Raw genomic sequence first — 18,366 nt, 5'->3', positions numbered from 1 at the left:
AAATCACATGAATTTGATGCCAATTCAAATATTTGCTACAACTCTACGAGCTGCCTACGAATTACTCTCTCTACGAAATACTCTGATAGTAAACGCAGAAAAAATAAAATATGTTTCACGCAGCATACAACGGCACTTTTTGGTAATAGTATATTTAATATAGCTCCTCAACCATATAATAAACTACCAGCATCATTAGCGGACCAAAACTTAAATATTAACTCTTTTAAAAATAAAATTAAGGAATTTTTAATGACGAAGACATATTATTCAGTTAAAGAATATTTAACAGACATGAATAAGTTAATTCAGATATTTTAAATTAACAATTTTAGTAAGCAAATTTTAATTTTTCACATTTTTATAATATTATGGTGGATAGACTTTTATGAATAATTTGGTTTTTATGTTGTATGTTTTTCACAGTAAACTTAGAGTAAGAATTGTAAAATATTATTTTTGCATGCCTACCCGGCAGATTGTTAGCACCTATGATTATAATGTAACACCAATGTACCCACTCAATCTATGCAATTAAATGACTTGATTTGATTTGATTTGAATTATTTATTTACTCGTTGAATGCAAACAATCAACAGTAAAAAGTTATATTTGCATATTTTTAGCTTCATTTTAACTGGTTAAAGATTAAAATATTAAATCCAGACGGTATAGCGTATTTAATTAATATTCTGACTTGAGTTGTGGTAAAAAGTGGAAGGTCTTAGGAGACATAAGAAAAATAATAGCTTTAAAGGTAAATGTATACACTTTTATAATAAAGTCCCAGCCAATGGTTAAGATATTAACCAGCCAGTGTTCAGGCATTATCTATATTTTTTTTAATGGCTGTGTTGTAAATCCTGCTACTCCACAGCTGAATATCTAAGTGATCCGACAGCCTGGGACCAGATCATGATTATTTTATAGCAATAGCAATGACAGTACAAAATTGTATATTTCACTAAAACAGCGCAAAAAAAGAATGCTGGGAGAGTTTCTTGCGCCGCTTCTTCTCTCTCATAGCGCCAATTGTTTCCGAAGCGGTAGTAGTATATACTAGATATTTAAAATGACATCAAAAGGAATTCCACAGGAATCGATTTTGAGAAAATAAATGCCTTTTTTTTGACAGAGTAGAAAATCAGTCTTCAGAAGGTGAATTTCAGGTTCGATTCCGATGGTGATAGATGCGTGTTTCTTTATTCCCTGGGTATAGTGTTTAGAGCAGCAATAGAAATAGCTGAAAAATTTGCAGTATTGTAGCTTGTACCGCGGTTGCCAGCACGCAAATTTCTGTCACAAATAGCGGTGCTATTTGCGGGGTGAATGTAATTTCTTTAAATAGGAGGGATAGAGACCTATCAATAATGTACTTACCTAAAGTTAAGGTTAGGATAATTAGTTTCAAGTTGCAGTTATTATTATTAAGTTATTTATTAATCTACCGAACAGAGTTAATTAAGCACTCTTTAATATCAGTAACCTTGAAATGAGAATCTTGCCCGTTACATACCAGTGGGAGGCTCGTTTGCACAGGATGCCGCCTAGATTATGGGTCCCACAACGGCGCCTGTTTCTGCCGTGAAGCAGTAATGTGTATGCATTACTGTTTTTCGGTCTAAACGGCGCCGTAGCTAGTGAAATTACTGGGCAAATGAGAGTTAACATCTTGTCTCAAGGTGACGAGTGCAGTTGTAGCGCCGCTCAGAATTTTTGGGGGTTTTCACGAATCCTAAGCGGGACTGCATTTAATGGGCAATCAATTACCTTAGTTTCATAAAAAAAAACTTTATCTCTTCTATAATATAATGTTTTTAATTATCGGTGTAAAGTCCTAACAGATATTCAGACGTTATAATCCCTGCGTGTTGAAATAGGGGCAGGGCGCCATCTTGGTGACATCAATATGACGTCAGAATGACGTCACATCCAGTCCTAACGACACTGATACATTAATATTAAAAAGGTTACATTTATGTTTCTTCTTCTTCGCGTGCCTCCGACTAGCGACGGTTGGCAGTTAGCTTTGTAAATTGAACTTTTTGTTCTTCGCGAGACGAAATGGTTCTGCCGCACTCGCGATTCCTGTCCACTCTCGGATGTTGCGGCCAAGACTTTTTCTGTTACCTACGCCTCTTCTTCCGGCAACTTTTACCATCATGATGAGTTACAGTTAGTTATATTAGTCTCCCAAATATGCGACTTTCCTCATCTTGAGAAAAGAAGAAATAAATTAGAAATAAGGGATTGCTTGTAACTAATTCTAGTAGGCTTCATAAGATACATAATAGCTTTAAGGGTAAATGTATACACTTCTATAATAAAGTCCCAGCCACTGTGCAGGCATTATCTATAAATAAATTTAAATGTTTTATAAAAAAAATTGCTCTGTCGTAAATCCTATTATTCCACTGCTGAATATCTAAATGATCGGACAGCCTGGGACTACATTGTGATTATTTTATAGCGATAGAAATGAACTGTACAATATTGTATATTTTTATTGAAAAGAGCGCAAAAAAAGAATGCTGGGAGAGTTTCTTGCGCCTCTTCTTCTCTCTCAGAGCGCCATTTGTTTCCGAAGCGATAGTAGTATCTAGTAGTTATTAGAAATGAAATCAAAATGAATTCTAAAGGAATCAATTTTGAGAAAATAAATGCCTTTTATGCCTTGATGTTTTGCGTGTTTGAGTGTCGCTTTGCAGAACTTCCACATTCATGACCTTGTAAGTCCAACTAATGGCCAACATACGTCTATATGGCCACATTTCGAAAGCTTCTATACGTATTCTGGGGTTTTTTTTAATAGTCCACTCCTCACAACCGTGTAGATCTTAGTTTCTCAACCTTATTTTGCTCACCGCCCACTTTGAGAATATGTTTTTTCTAGAGTATTTTCGTGTATTTTTTTGCCTTTTTAGACTATATTTTTTAATCTACCCACGCCCCATCTGTGCCAGCTCAATGCCCCCTAATTTTCTCTAGGTCTTCTACTGCCCTCTCCCGAAAGTCTCAAACGCCCACAAGGGGGCGTTATCGCCCACGTTGAGAACATATAGTATGGCATGTTTCAACAAGCTACTTATATATATTATGTGTTATTTTTTTAATAGGTGTAAACCCAAAGGAGCTTCGTAATACGAAAACTGGAGTTTTTGTCGGCGCCTGCTTCTCAGAGTCTGAGAAGACTTGGTTCTACGAGAAAATGCAGGTGAACGGCTTCGGAGTTACTGGGTGAGTCACATTTCATTTAATTTATAAAAACTTGAAATCAAAATCTAAGTTCTGAACGAAAAACATCTTTGTGTGTTCGTAAAACAACACAAAACAAATTCTAACTTTATTTTCTACGGTTAGTAATTTATTTCAATTCTATAGTTCCACTTACTATATTTTTGTTTTATTTCTTCAAGACCATTTAGAACATTGATCATTTGATAAATACATCAGAAAAGAGATAAGTATTAAAAGTTATATAGATAGGAAAATGATAGTAAATTATTAAAATGGAAAAGGCAGAAAATTTTTGCACAAAATTATACAGGGTAATGAGCTCTCATCATTTATAAGTATTAAAAAAAACTACTTACTAGATCTCGTTCACATCAATTTTCGGTGGAAGTTTGCATGGTAATATGTACATCATATATTTCTTTTAGTTTTATCATTCTCTTATTTTAGAAGTTACACATTTCATCACTCTGGAAGTGGCACTCGCGCAAACTATTCAGTTTAGAAAAATATTATATTAGGAACTTCAATATCATTTTTGAAGACCTATCCATAGATACGCGTATGGGTTTGATAAAAAAATTTGAGTTGCAGCTCTAAGTATGGGGAAACCCCAAAATTTATTGTTTTTTTCTATTTTTAATGTTAATGAATGTAAATAAAATGATAATGAGGTTCACAGAATACATCTATTTACCAAGTTTCAACAGTACAGTTCTGATAGGTTTGGATAATAGTGGCTGTGGCATACGGACGGACAGACAGACAGAATATATAATTTAACTATTTACTACCTCTTAACAAGTGGTACAAACTTCGTAAATTCATATATTTTAGAGCGAGTACTCGGCACTTCTCTATTAGAACCATTAGTACAGCGAAATAGATTTAAAGTTACAACTAAAATGGCCGCGAGTGCTAGCTTTCTGCCACTGCACTCCCACCGCTTTGTGAAGTTAAAATAAATTGTAACTAGACTGCTAATGGAAATGAAATGAATTTATGAGGACAATTTTTAGATGTCCTTCTCTGTTTGGTCGGTTTACAAAAGAATTACCAAGTACAAGAGCCTTTGTTGAGCTTTTGTTTGGCATTAATATTTACATTAAGATATTTTACTTTAAATAACATCATATATACTCACACCTTTTAATTTGTTGTACAAATGATTTAAGTTATCTCTAGTGTTAATTCCGCCAGTATTTGTTTTTAAAACAATTTGACACGTGTTTCGCCTGTACACGAGGCATCCTCAGGACGTGTTGTATCGCCAAAATCTCGAGCCACGAGACAAGGTCTCGAGTCTCGTGCCAGATTTTGGCGAGACAACACGTCCTGAGGATGCCTCGTGTAGAGGCGAAACACGTGTCGAATTGTTTTAAAAACAAATATTGGCGGAATTAACACAAGAGAAAACTTGAATCATTTGTATAATTATGGATTTCCGCAAAGTAACGCCTAATTCATTTTTTTTTTTTAATTTGTTGTTTAAATCAAGTTTGGCGTATGAATATGTCTTACCATTTCCTTCTCAGTTATTGTCACACAATTATCTTTATGCCACATAGGTGTCTAGAAGAAGACCAGTTTTATTACAATTTGTTATTTTTCAAAGTGATAACCCTCACTTGTGGGATTAATCTGCGAGTTAAACAAGACATACAATATTTATCAACGATTCGTCACTCGAACGGTTGGTTCAGTGGAAGCACGCTCGCACGGAACGCGAGAGGTCGCAGGTTCGAGTCCCGCATCTTTTATAAATTTTATTTTCAAATTTAATTTGTGCAATTTTATTACGTGGGACATTCAAAAAGTCATATCAAACAGAAAAATGATTTAATATAATAATTAATCAAAGCGATGAAAACTATACTTATGCCTATAAGAGCTTTTGAATCTTAAAGTAAACACGATCAGTGAAGGCAATACATATTTATTTATTACTCACATGTTTAATATAATATGCAGCCTAGCGAAACTCTCAAAGAAAAAAGCGATTCACTCGATTGTATGAAACGTGCTGTTATTGACAGATTGACAGATGTCAGCTATAATCTTGTGTACAAAGGAGATAGCCAAATTCCATTACGTTTTAAGCAACTGTTCGCTTTCAAACTTATCCAGATTATACTTAGTCGCCAATCACCATACTGTAATTACTACTATTTCAAACTTATGTCAAATCACTACACATTTCATATTAAACTAAATTTCAATTCTTACTTAGGCAGCCCCGCCTCTTATTACGTAGTATCATCCTCTTTGCATTAGCAACTCAACAGGTTTAAACCATTACAAAGCACTGATAAAGTCTTTCAATAACAGAAATGCGAACGAAGCCCTGTCATTGAGCAGGAAAAACCAATGCATACTCACCAGGATGCTGACTGGGCACTGTCGCTTGAATAAGCAACTCTGTGTGGTCGGAATAAAAAACGAAAGAACTTGCAGATTTTGCCTCGAGGCCGATGAAACGTCTCTTCAGCTCCTCTGCAATTGCGTCCCACTAATGCATAAGCGTAACACCATCCTTGGCGATTATACCCAACACCCAGATGCTGTTTGCAATACTCGCCTCAAGGAGATACTGCGGTTCACAAACGCGGCAGGGCTTGACGGCGAGCTATAGTATGAGTGACGAACACAATAGTTCAGTTCTGGACGCGGTGTTACTAGGACCCAATAAGAACTAGGAATATACCCTCTCCAAATAATAATACATCCTCTTTGGTAATATGCGTGCTGCTGGAGACAAAAATTCAATTTAGTTGTCAAAAAATGTTGATAGCTACGAAAGATAACATGAATCGAAATTGGTAATTTTGGAATCAAGCGTTCAGTATTCACTTTCATAACAGCTACAATACGATCGAGGTTTTGCAAAAAATAATTAAATTGGAAACGATATTTCAGTCGGTTGTGAACAATAATATCTTTGTTCATTAAAAACTACGAAATTAATCATTTTGGTTTATCCCAGTTCACAGTAGTATGATGTGAGGCAAACACTGAATTTATTCCAATTCGTGATTTAATATTTATTTCGATGAAGATTCAAGAATTTTTGGCTAACTTTAAAAGAATTCCAGCAATTTTTTTTTAATTTACCTTTGTCAATTTCTTAAAATCATAATAAACATATTTTTTTGGACAGATCATTGCGTATTTTTTTAGGTGTAGCAATAGATTGCTTATAATTAGGATGATTTTAATGTATCAGATAGCTATTGAAAAAAGATATTAGACCATGCAAAATAAACCATCTTATGAACAAAATAAGGGTCATAACTGGTGTATCTGAAAAATGATATAACGAATAACATAAATCGCGAATAATATAAAACCTGCAATCGATATCATGTTTTTGTTATAACACAATTGCTAAACGGGGAAGAGGATGATATGATGGGAAGTGGAAAATAAATTACCAATGGACATCAGCACCAGCAGAAGTCAAGAGGTGCGTTGACTTTAAGGTGGAAGTATACTCTAAGTGTGAAGGTGTGATGGAATTTAGCATTTTGACGAACATTACTCCAGTAGTAGAATTTGACTGCTTATCAACATGAACATTTTACCAACACTTCGAAAAATTTACGCAGTAATGAGAAGAGGTGGTAAGAAACACATTCTTCAAATACTCAGTACAGCTTCATCATTTTAAAAATTCTTTTCAATATAATTTGTGGAACCATAAAAAAACTACGTTTAAAAAAACCGACTTCAAAAACTGAAAAGTATCAAATAACTAAAAAATTTAATTTAATACACCTTTACCTTTAATATTAATAAAATGCTGTTATTTATATGTGCTAGCTATTGATAGGTTTTAAGTCGGTGCCAAGCCCTAAACAAAATAAAACTTAATAATATAAACAGCTTACTTACTGTAGTTATTAAGGTTGTCTGGCCACGCATGTCTGTCAGCTTGGGTTGTTTTGTTCTAGACGAAGGTATCCCGCTTAAAGTCACGCGTGGTGAGTGTAGGTACTTACTATTACATTTGGCTTGGCACCGACTTCAAAGCTATCAATATGTAGCACATTCAAATAAAAGTACCCAGAGTTGCAAATTATTATGAACTTTAAAAAAACGCATACCATATTTACTCAATAGTTTTCCTATGGACATCCGCCTCGAGCCAAATAAATCTAGGTTTAAAACTAAGTAAAAAAAATACTATTGAAGCACGCTTCCATAAACATTGCAAATATTGTTATTCTAGTATTTAAAGTATTAAGTTAAGTATATAAAAAACAATTATATCATCGAGTCAAACAAAAATTTTCATAAAAAATGTTCATAAAATGAAAACTTCTGGGCCAAAGTATGTAAACTTTTTCTGGGACCAAATGATATCTATTTTGCATAGAAGTAAAGAAAAATTACGTAAATCGGATCATAAACCTCAGAGTAATTGGTGTACACATACATAAAAAAATATCAATAGAATTGATAACCTCCTCCTTTTTGAAGTCGGTTAAAAATAAACAAAAGTTTCTATTTAATTATCTACATATAACGTAAAAAAAATTACTCAAAATGGAAGATAATTAATACACTAGATGTATCAATCCATAGCTACTGTAAATAAACAAATGTGTTTTGAGAACATTATAGTTATAACTATAAATATACCATTCTAAATATAATAAAAAGGAGAGTTATAATATAGAGAATAATATACAGTACAGCTGTTTATTATTGAGAGCTTATTTTATTCAAACGTCATGTGTAAGCATTAAAAGACTAACCAAATCGAAAAAATTGCCCATTGAATTCGATATGTAAAGCTCTGTCCATCGCGGCAGCAAATCAATGGATTCAACATATCTCTCATTCATATGAATCTATTGAAAACCTTCTACATAGATTCACATTTCAACCTGATTGGCTTTGGAAAAATGTTTCCGACATACAATTTGAAATTGGAACGTTTTAATATTTAAGCGATAACGTTTTACACAGACTGTAGCTATCATAGATTCATACTGTTTATTAGATCAAAACTACAATTTATATTGTAAATTATTAAAACAATTTACAATACCTGCCAAACTCATAATTATTATTAATATTACTTTTATTAAGATGAATGATACATTTATTCCAACAAAACAAATCTTATAACTATATTTATCTACACCCATGCTTTAAATCCTCTATTAAAGATTCTGAAACTGTTAGCTTATTGCCAACATTAAAACACCCAATGTTCTAATAACCATTACATCATCCAAAAGAGTGTTGCAATGTTGTACTGAATTTCATAACAACACTCCTACTTTTTTTTTATCCCTTCATGCGCAAAGAGTTTCAACATACAGCCACATTCTTATTGCTCGATGCTTGGTATCTGTATGAATTTCAAAAAAAGAACATTATCGTTTACGCGCCCTCCACACTCCCAGAACGTCGCGCGCCGTAAAAAAAATTAGGTTTTTCGGATCCCCGCCATTTTTCTTCGAAATTTTTATTGTTTTGTTTACAAAAAATGAGCGATTCGTTTTAAACACTATACAAAATGTAAATTACTACTAAAATAAATAATTGTTTCATTAATACTTAGTTTATTTGTATATAATCAGTAATGAATGATATTAGGTAAGTAAGCTAACTGTTCCAGAATCTTTTAGAGGATTCATATTCTGGGCGTAGATAAAGTCTTGTATGCAACTGTTGATAATTAGGTATTAAAACACTCATCATAAATCCACATTCGTGTTTTAATACCCCTTATTACACAACAGTTGCATAAATAACTATAACAATACTATGATTACATTAAATTCAAACTAAGTTCCATTTAAGTGGAAATTCTAATAAATGTCTTATACCACATATTTCCCTTGTTCTTACCATCAGCCACAGCGAAGCCAAAGACATGGGTACCTTCAAAAAAGCGAGTACACTTATTTAAAGGGCCGGAAACGCACCTGTGATTGGTATTGCAGGAGGTTATGGGCGGGGGTGATCACTTGAGGTTACCCGTACTCTCTTCCATAAAAAAAGCGAAGCCAAACGAGCAGATATAAATAAAACCGCACTCGAGCAACCAGCATGCATTAAACATGACCGTAATTGCTTCAATTGAGCACGACATACAGACCACTCATAGATATTCGAACTGAATTAATATTCGCTAATAATTGAATTATGAGTACAGAAGAGTATGTATGAATTTATTTTCTATACATAATTTATGGATTTAAATGTGATTTTATATAAATAAAAGTCATTTGTTTAATGGCTTGCGGCCTCATACCCCAATTGAAATAATATTATAATAATACTAGCTGACCCAGCAATTGCCGATATTAAAATCGCGATACAAAAGTAGTTAACTGTTGATCGTAGATGGGTGAAAATTTGAAATTGTATGTATTTTTTAATGCTGACTCATAATCTATATATTAGATTGATATTTATATATTAGATTGACACAATTTAACACACAATATAAACCCAAACAATGGGAATACCATTGGAACATAACTAACTTAGTGATGAAATTCTGCTCGGTGTGAAAATTTATATGATGAGAGCATATATAACGGGGAGTGCTCGAAGAACTTATTCAGTTTGTTACCGGTAACTAACTTTCACCACCGGATATTACGTCTATATTCACTCCATGCTGCGATCCACCCGTATCAAGTTGATGTCTTCTATTCCACAACCTCGCGTTTCTTTATAAACTTGTAGCACAACCTCTTTGGAGCATTACTATCATCTCAAAGGCTGGCAACGTATCGCTTGACCTCTTCTTCTTCTTCACGTGCCTCTCCATTACTAGAGGTCTGCAGTCAGCTTTTTTTGTAACTTTTCCTTGTCCATGGCTAAGCGGAATAGTTCTTGGGCTGTCTTGATGCCAGTCCACACCCTTATATTTCTGAGGCAAGACTTCTTTCTTTTTCCAACACCTCATTTCCCAACAATTCCCCCCATCAAAATAGTTTGCAACAGGCGGTACCTATTGAGAAACGAGATTTTACGCTGTTTGATGGTTCACACTAACTCGATGTTCTTCTGCATTCGGACAAGGACCTCTGATTTAGACACACCTTAGCCGTCCAACTTATGCGGAGCATTCTACGATGCGACCACATCTCGAAGGCTAAAATCAACAACATCTTGACCTCTGGTATTAGTGATATCCATAGGCGGCTGGAATTTTACTTTCCATCAGGTGATCAACTGATCCACCGGGAAATCGGACAAGCAGAAACAAAAACTTTGATGAGACTAGCTAGATTAGTTTTGTCCTGTAAAGTTAATGTAATCGAAACTATAATATTATTATTTTTACACAAGTGTAAAGAGTGTAATTTGTTAGCTTAGCCGTTATAAATAAATGAGTTTTATGTTGTCAGATGTTCCCGTGCCATGCTCGCCAACCGTATCTCCTACTGGCTGGGAGTCACCGGTCCGTCCTACACCGTGGACTCGGCCTGCTCCAGTTCCTTGTATGCTCTGGAACACGCCTTCAGATCAATTCGTGATGGTCACTGTGATGCTGCTATTGTGGGCGGCTCTAACCTCTGCTTACATCCTTATGTGTCTCTGCAGTTCTCCAGGTAAGATAAAACAAAATTTCATTTGGAACTACTACTACTGCACAGGATTCCAGCTAGATTATGGGTACCACAACGGCGCCTATTTCTGCCGTTAAGCAGTAATGTGTTTCGGTATGAAGGGCGCCGTAGCTAGTGAATTTACTGGGCAAATGAGACTTAACATCTTATGTCTCAAGGTTACGATCGCAGTTGTAATGCCGCTCAGAATTTTTGGGTTTTTTAATCATCTTGAGCGACACCGCATTGTAATGGGCGGGACGTATCAATTACCATCATATGAACGTCTTGCTCGTCTCGTCCAATATTTTCATAAAAAAAAGTAACAAACAGGTTTCAGTAGTAATGTGCTCAAGAAGATCAACATGAAATAATCTAATTCACCAGTTTTTGAGTCACAGATTAGAGCAGGATTTTGTATTTACAAATCAAGTCAAGCAATGAATTCAAGCTCTAAAGGTTGATACATCCATCTACAATAATTTATATTAATACAGTTAATTCTTTATTACTTTTTATGAGATAATTTATATAAAATCGAGTCGTAGGAACTGCATAATATGTAAGTACTTCTTTATAGATAGTTTTAAATTATTTCTGTGAATACAAGTAGCTACTTCAACGTCATAAAAATGGTATTGATTTTATTCTGATGTCTTTAATTACTATATTTTAATACGATTATGTATCATCCATTAGATTGGGAGTTTTGTCACTTGACGGAAAATGCAAGAGTTTTGACAACAGCGCGAATGGCTACGCACGCTCGGAGGCAATTGTTGTTTGCTTTTTACAAAAAGCCAAGGACTCTAGAAGGTAAGGAATATCAGAATGGCCTGATAGTCGAATCCCTGTTTTGCTATCTCTTTGGATGAGGAAACGCCTCTGGCCAAAGAGTGAAACAAACATGGCAAGATTTACGTAACTGCGATGTGGCTAAAATTAACACTCATGAGGTGAAAACATCCAGAGACGTTAGCTATGGAGTGCAAGTTCGATTCCTGCGTCGTCTTTCAAATTTGCCATAAATAAAATTGTTCATATATTCCCGGAAGATGAAAAATCACTCACTTTAGCCCAGTCATTTTGACATTCCAATTATAATACATGTAAGTCAAGTTCTGGCCAAAATTACAGAAATAGTTCCAGACTTTATAGTATAGGTTTTACAATAGCTTCTGACAGGCAAACGAATTACCAACGCATTATAATTACTGTAGGTATTATGTTTATTACAAAGTACTCGCAATAGCGTAAGGTATATATTATAATATAATTCTTGTATATACGTTTGTATAGGGTTTACGCCCAATTACTGCACGCTAAAACCAACTGCGACGGTTACAAAGAGCAGGGTATCACCTACCCAGCCGGAAACATCCAGAAACTTCTACTCAGCGAGTTCTACGAGGAATGCTCCATCGTGCCAAGCGAATTAGAATTTGTTGAAGCCCACGGAACTGGTAAGTAAAAAATTAATCATTTTGAGGACAGACACATTGGTTTTCAGCTACTTATTACCGTAATAAGTGTTGGAGCCTTGCTGTCGAGCACGTGGCCTTCTTATGTTATTTAAGTCTTATTATATGCCTATAAAAATTGACAAAAATCCTGATTTATAACGCATCATATTATTATCTTATTTATTAACACGGCTCTACTCACGTATTAACTTTTCCACTTTAAAACTACTCACGAAAGTTTTAATAATTTAAGCATCAAAGAAACCCATGAAAGAAAGAGATTTTCTTCACAAATATAATTTAAAAAACAAAATTTTATGAACGATATGGGACTCGTTGCACGACCTCTGGCTTTCCATGGCAGGGCAAGCTCTAACCAACTGAGTTCGAGTGACGTATCGTCATAAAATCTTGTATACTTTGTTCAGCTCTCAGGTTGTGGCAAAACAAAATTTTATTTGTGTATTAACCATTGAAGTGAGGGTTATCTTTCTTATCGTGACTTTATAAACATAACTAATTGCTTAGATTTTCTTCAAAGATAAATATTTAGTCGACTGTAGACATTAAAAGTAGAGTTGCCAACCGTACTTTGAAATATATTATTTTATTTCATAGAGTCGCACCACCATCTAATAGGTATGATCTATAACACTAGTGGAATACGATAAAATGGTCTATGTACGAAATCTGGCTTTTGCAAGTTTATGCATGCATAAAAGGGCAAAAGACATATTTGCCCGCCTGCATAATACATAAAACAAAACTTTCTATTTACCTGCTGAATTACATATACTGTTGGGAACCTGTTGGGCTTTATTTGAGGCTCAAATACGCCTCATATCGACATAAAACTACCACCATTCAATGTGAAATTTATCCTAGATGGTATATGGCTATTTATTTTTCGAATTCCAACGTTCTTTTTTTTTAAATTCGCCCAGTGAAGCGGGAGGGAACGGCTAGTATGATAATAAAATGAACATGTATATCTGCAGTATGCAGCACTTATTGGGTTACATAATATTTCGTTTACCGAATTCCTAATTGGGGTTGTTATTGTAGGTACATATATCTATTATAATATATGTTAATTTGTTTTAATTAATAGGGTCTTAATTAAAATTCTGCGCTCTTTTTCCGTGTCTCTCATACTTCGAAGCAATCTAAGCATTAATGTTCTGCGCTTTGAAGCTGTTCAACTATTAATATTGCTCAGTATGTACTTAACTAGACAACTACCCTGTCTTGCAGCATGATATACAAAGAGTATAATTATTTTGTAAAATAAGTAGTGAAATATCTTTAAGTTACATAGATTGTGTAGGCAATTAACCAAATTAACATTTTGAGATATTTTCACGTGATTTTAGTGATATTATAGCAAGAATGTAGGTCGAATGTTATGATGGATTTGATATTTGGAGGGATCATTTGTTTTCTTTTGAAGTGTAAGCTTCTTTAGCGGCGTTGAGTACTTTTCTTGGGATGGTTAATAAAATGTTCAACTAGCGTCAGGACACGTGTCCTGCGGGCCTACCTTGAACTCTTATTGCGATTGAATTGTCGACCTAAAATGAACTGCTTTGCTATTTGGTACCACGTCGTGATCAGAGCTAACTAATTTAGGTTGACGTCAAATCAACTGATTAAATCGCAATGATGTCAATTGAATGTCAAAAATGATATCAACGTAACATATCAATGAAGCGCAAACTGATTTAGTTCGTTCATTCATTCGTACCATTAGGTTTTATTTCAACCTAAACTGGATAGCTTATTTGTCAAAGTGACTGATTCGAAAAAAGTTGCTACTTCCTTAGAGGAAAGTGAATCGTGTTGTTAATAACTTTTAAAAATAGTGAAAACATAGAAAAGAAAAATTTTATTGATTAAAGATGAGATGAGAATACTTTATTGGACTTTTTTGTAAAACAAAATACTGAAAATAAATACCCAAAAATAAAATACTAAAGACGAGGCAGTAAGGGCCCGGGCTATAGCCTGTTCGCAAGAACGAATTAAAAAAAAATTACTCTGTGGTCCTGTCAAATCAAACATTCAATGGAGGTGCGTTCATAACTCGTTATTTTTGCGAAAACACATAAGCAAACATTTAATTTGTAATTCTAGGAACTATATTTATTTATATGACTATTATTTAATCAGTATAAAAAAGGGCTTAATGGTTTATAATTTGTCGCAATTGTGCAATTTTAAAATGTATTATTAGTATTTTCTACGCAAAAATTCCGCTAAAATCATATCATTTTAGGTTTCGAAACGCAATTTTATTTCGTTCATTCTTCATAAGCGATCCAAACGCCATTCAGTAAAAGGCACTTCATGGTACGAATTTTAGTGATTCAGTTTGGGTACCTAAATTGAACTGCATCGGTTTCGCATTGCTTATTAAAAGTTGATGGTAGGCCCTCTGGTCGAAAATTCGCAAGACAGTCGTTGAAAATATGGATGAAAGAAACTTTTTCTGAGAGATACACTTTTTAATGTAAAATAATTGAAATAGTTCTGAAGTGTTGCATTTTTAATGTACTTTGTTATATAGATAGCGCGATAAATTAATATTGTATTTAACCACATGAATGCTAGTAGATACTTTTATAAAGCAATTTGTGTAAAATTATCAAATATGCACAACGTTAATGTTCAAGTTTTCACTACTGACGGCAATCCCTGAGTGCAACCTGTATTTTTTTCTCATGATGTGTTCAGTCTGATAAATCAATTGTTTTAAGGCAATTTTAAAATATATTATAATCACGTTTAAAAACAATAATGGCAAAGACAATAACAGATAACTATTATAGTTGCTAATGCTGTTGCATGTGAATTTAATTTTGATTAATTTCTTTTTGCGAAAAATGGGTGCAGATAAAAAGGAAATGTACATAATTCTGTATTAAAATACTCGTGTGCGACGCTCACATTCGTGTTTAAATACCCATCACTATGCGAGAGTTGCATAAATAACGAATATTAAATATCCTTTGCCGCGAGAAAACATTTAACAAGGGAAATTGTCGTCCTCGTTTCAAACACGTTTCGTTAATTTTTAATAATATTTTCCTTCCATTCACCTCAACAAACAACGGAGTAAGGTGAGGACAACCTATTAAGGAAAACGATCTCGTTGAAACCCAACCACCATTAAACGCAAAAATTAAAAGATAAGAGAACTTTTTCCAACAAGTTTCCATCGCGCTGACATAAAATTAAAAAGCTCTTTCTTTACCGCCATTGTACTACAGAGACGATGATAAACCTCGTAGAGAAAACCCATTTATCTTTTCCTCTTAATCTTTTTATATGTAAAGAAAACTTTCATTGTACGGACTTGTGATTACATACTTTTAGTACGATAGAAAATCGGCCAAGAATGAGTTGTATTTTCCAAAATAAAAAATATTTTTAAAGATTTTTTTACTATCGTGTATGTATAACTAGTAATGCAGGAAATTTCTTCTCTTTTGCGTGGAGACTATAGATTGTAGGAGTCCAAAAATCCCATAAAATTGCTGTCTAGACGCCTTAAGGATTTTACTAGTGTCCCGATATCTGCACCAGGTTTGTGACACTCCGCGCCTTAGGCCCGGTATCCACCAAAGCGGAGAGGAGATGTGAGCCACCCGCCTACACGCATCTCCACTCTGCTGCGCCGCTTGATCGCTCAACGTGGCACAAAATTCTATAGAAAAACGAGACATCTCCTCTTCCCTCCGCTCGATCCATTTCCACCAAAGCGGAGAGGAGAGGAGATGTATATTGATAACCAATCAGATTTCATTATTTCCACATCTCCTCTCCGCTTAGCTTCGGCCAGGCCTAACACACTGAGACATGGATACGATCGTGCGCTATCATCGAGATAGGCAAGCGGTTGGTTGTCGATCGGTGACCGCGACGCGCTTGAAATTTTTTGTTACCTTTATTCGGTCCCATAAGAGAATAACCTTCATTTAATCATTATTAATAATCTATTAGTTCAATTTACGTCCAAATAAATAAATAAAAAACGGAATAGAAATGACTACATGTTCAATATTTTTAATAATTCACATTCCGGTATTGAAGTATTTTTTTTTAGGTAAAATTATATTAACCGGAATGTCATAGTGAAATAAAATATATTTATGGACGTCACAACTAGCTGTTTAACTACAAGTGGAGCACAGTTCCTTACTGTCAATCAAGGTTGCCAATACAATGTGTAAGATACCCAGAATGATTTAATTAATGCAAATGTTGATCTTTATCTAGATCTTAAATATTTTTAGGTACAAAGGTCGGAGACCCGGAAGAGTTGAAGGCCATCGATGAAATCTTCTGCACAGGAAGGTCAGAGCCGCTCAAGATTGGATCAATCAAGTCAAACCTGGGTCACAGTGAACCCGCTTCTGGCCTTTGCTCCATTGCTAAAGTTAGTACTTCTATTAATTCCTCAATTTTATCAGACAATCCCACACCATATAGATTTGCTGTACGATTTTAAACTGCACTGGTTGGCTTAAATATAGAATTCCTGACAATTAAAAGGAAAACATGTGTACTGACATGGCAAACGCACACCACATCAGGATACGCGTTCCATTTTATTACAGAAATAACCCTTATTTCTGATATTATGTTATTTTGACAGCTATAAGGAATTAGTGATACGCCAAATATTGTTATTACTTGCTTAGACCTACATTTTCAATCATAACTAATTTAATTTCCACTCTAAAACAGGCTTAATGTACTGCATAAAAAAAGAAGAAGAATTATATTATATTTTTTTTAATTCAGCTGTTGTTGACTTCAAAATATTCCTTTTCCTGCAGCTCTGTATTGCGTATACCACGGGATACATTCCGCCAAACTTACACTACAACACACCAAGAGAAGGTGTACCAAGTCTCAACGAAGGTCGCCTGCAAGTGGTCAGCACGAAGACACCCTGGAACCGAGGGATGGCCGGCATCAACTCATTTGGTTTTGGAGGTGCCAACGCTCACGTTCTCTTGAAGAATGTGGCGAGACCTAAGGTAAGAGTTGTTATAACTTTGTCACAATTTATTACCGCCATCCTTCGTAGCACGCACACACCAGTGAGAGGCTCCTTTGCACGGGATGCCGGCTATTTTATGGGTACCACAACGGCACCTATTTCTGCCGTGAAGCAAGTAATGTGTAACCATTATTGTGTTTCCGGTAGAAGGGTCCCGTAGCTAGTGAAAATACTGGGCAAACGAGACTTAACATCAAGGAGATGAGTGCAATTGTAGTGCCACTCAGAATTTTGGATTTTCTAATAATCCTGAGGGGCGTGCACACAACACCCTTCGTGTACTACATCATAAAGCTGTGTGTCTTAGCCCTGGTTAACAAAACAACATTTACATTAAACACTGACAAACAACATTCACATTAAACACTGACAAAAACGTCACGCGACATGCAACACACAGACGAAAAAGTTTGAGACGATGTAATCAAAGTTTCACTTTAATTATATCAAAATAAAAACTATCCTATCTCTCAAGTTGGACGAAACTGTACTCCATGAAGTATGCCCATTAAAATCCGTTCATTTGTTTAGGAGTTCACTGGAAACAAACATCAGGACACTGTATTTATATATATTAAGATTTGAAATTGTGTAGCAGAATCATATTAGTACTTATCAAAATAAATTAATGTGAATACTCATGTGCTAATGCTAAACCATTTATTCAGATTAATAACGGAATCCCTAATGACGATCTACCACGACTTGTGTGCGTCTCTGGTCGAACTGAGTCAGCAGTCGCGAAGATCTTGGATGACGTGGAGTCGAGGACGGTTGATATTGAGCTCGTGAAACTACTTCATACAATCCACAATGATGATATTGCAGGACATGTCGTACGAGGATATACTCTACTAGGTATGTGTACTAATGTGTGACAATTATTATAAGAGGTGTCTCAGGTCGTAGGTGTATTGGGTTGACAACAATGACGTTCTATATAGTTGACATCTATATATTGAGATTTCTTGAAAACGGAACGTAGTTTTGTATCTAGGACGAATCTGCGAACGTCCTGCATTAT

At 34.8% G+C, this 18,366-nt stretch overlaps 1 protein-coding gene across 1 annotated transcript in view; it reads left to right on the top strand.

Annotated features, from left to right (window-relative positions):
* LOC126974161 (fatty acid synthase-like) overlaps positions 1 to 18,366 on the top strand; it is a 72,228-nt gene that overhangs the window by 11,599 nt on the left and 42,263 nt on the right. Inside the window, exons 4-10 of the mRNA XM_050821595.1 lie at positions 3,117 to 3,237; positions 10,611 to 10,814; positions 11,511 to 11,627; positions 12,111 to 12,274; positions 16,570 to 16,712; positions 17,116 to 17,319; positions 18,011 to 18,200. Of these exons, the coding sequence (XP_050677552.1) occupies positions 3,117 to 3,237; positions 10,611 to 10,814; positions 11,511 to 11,627; positions 12,111 to 12,274; positions 16,570 to 16,712; positions 17,116 to 17,319; positions 18,011 to 18,200 (1,143 nt within the window). The remainder of the gene's footprint in view (positions 1 to 3,116; positions 3,238 to 10,610; positions 10,815 to 11,510; positions 11,628 to 12,110; positions 12,275 to 16,569; positions 16,713 to 17,115; positions 17,320 to 18,010; positions 18,201 to 18,366) is intronic.

Source organism: Leptidea sinapis, chromosome 31 (genome assembly GCF_905404315.1).
Source record: "Leptidea sinapis chromosome 31, ilLepSina1.1, whole genome shotgun sequence".
In the NCBI taxonomy this organism is placed as follows: domain Eukaryota; kingdom Metazoa; phylum Arthropoda; class Insecta; order Lepidoptera; family Pieridae; genus Leptidea; species Leptidea sinapis.
The sequence above is the reverse complement of the archived record's forward strand: the minus strand, read 5'-3'. Positions and strand labels throughout refer to the sequence as shown.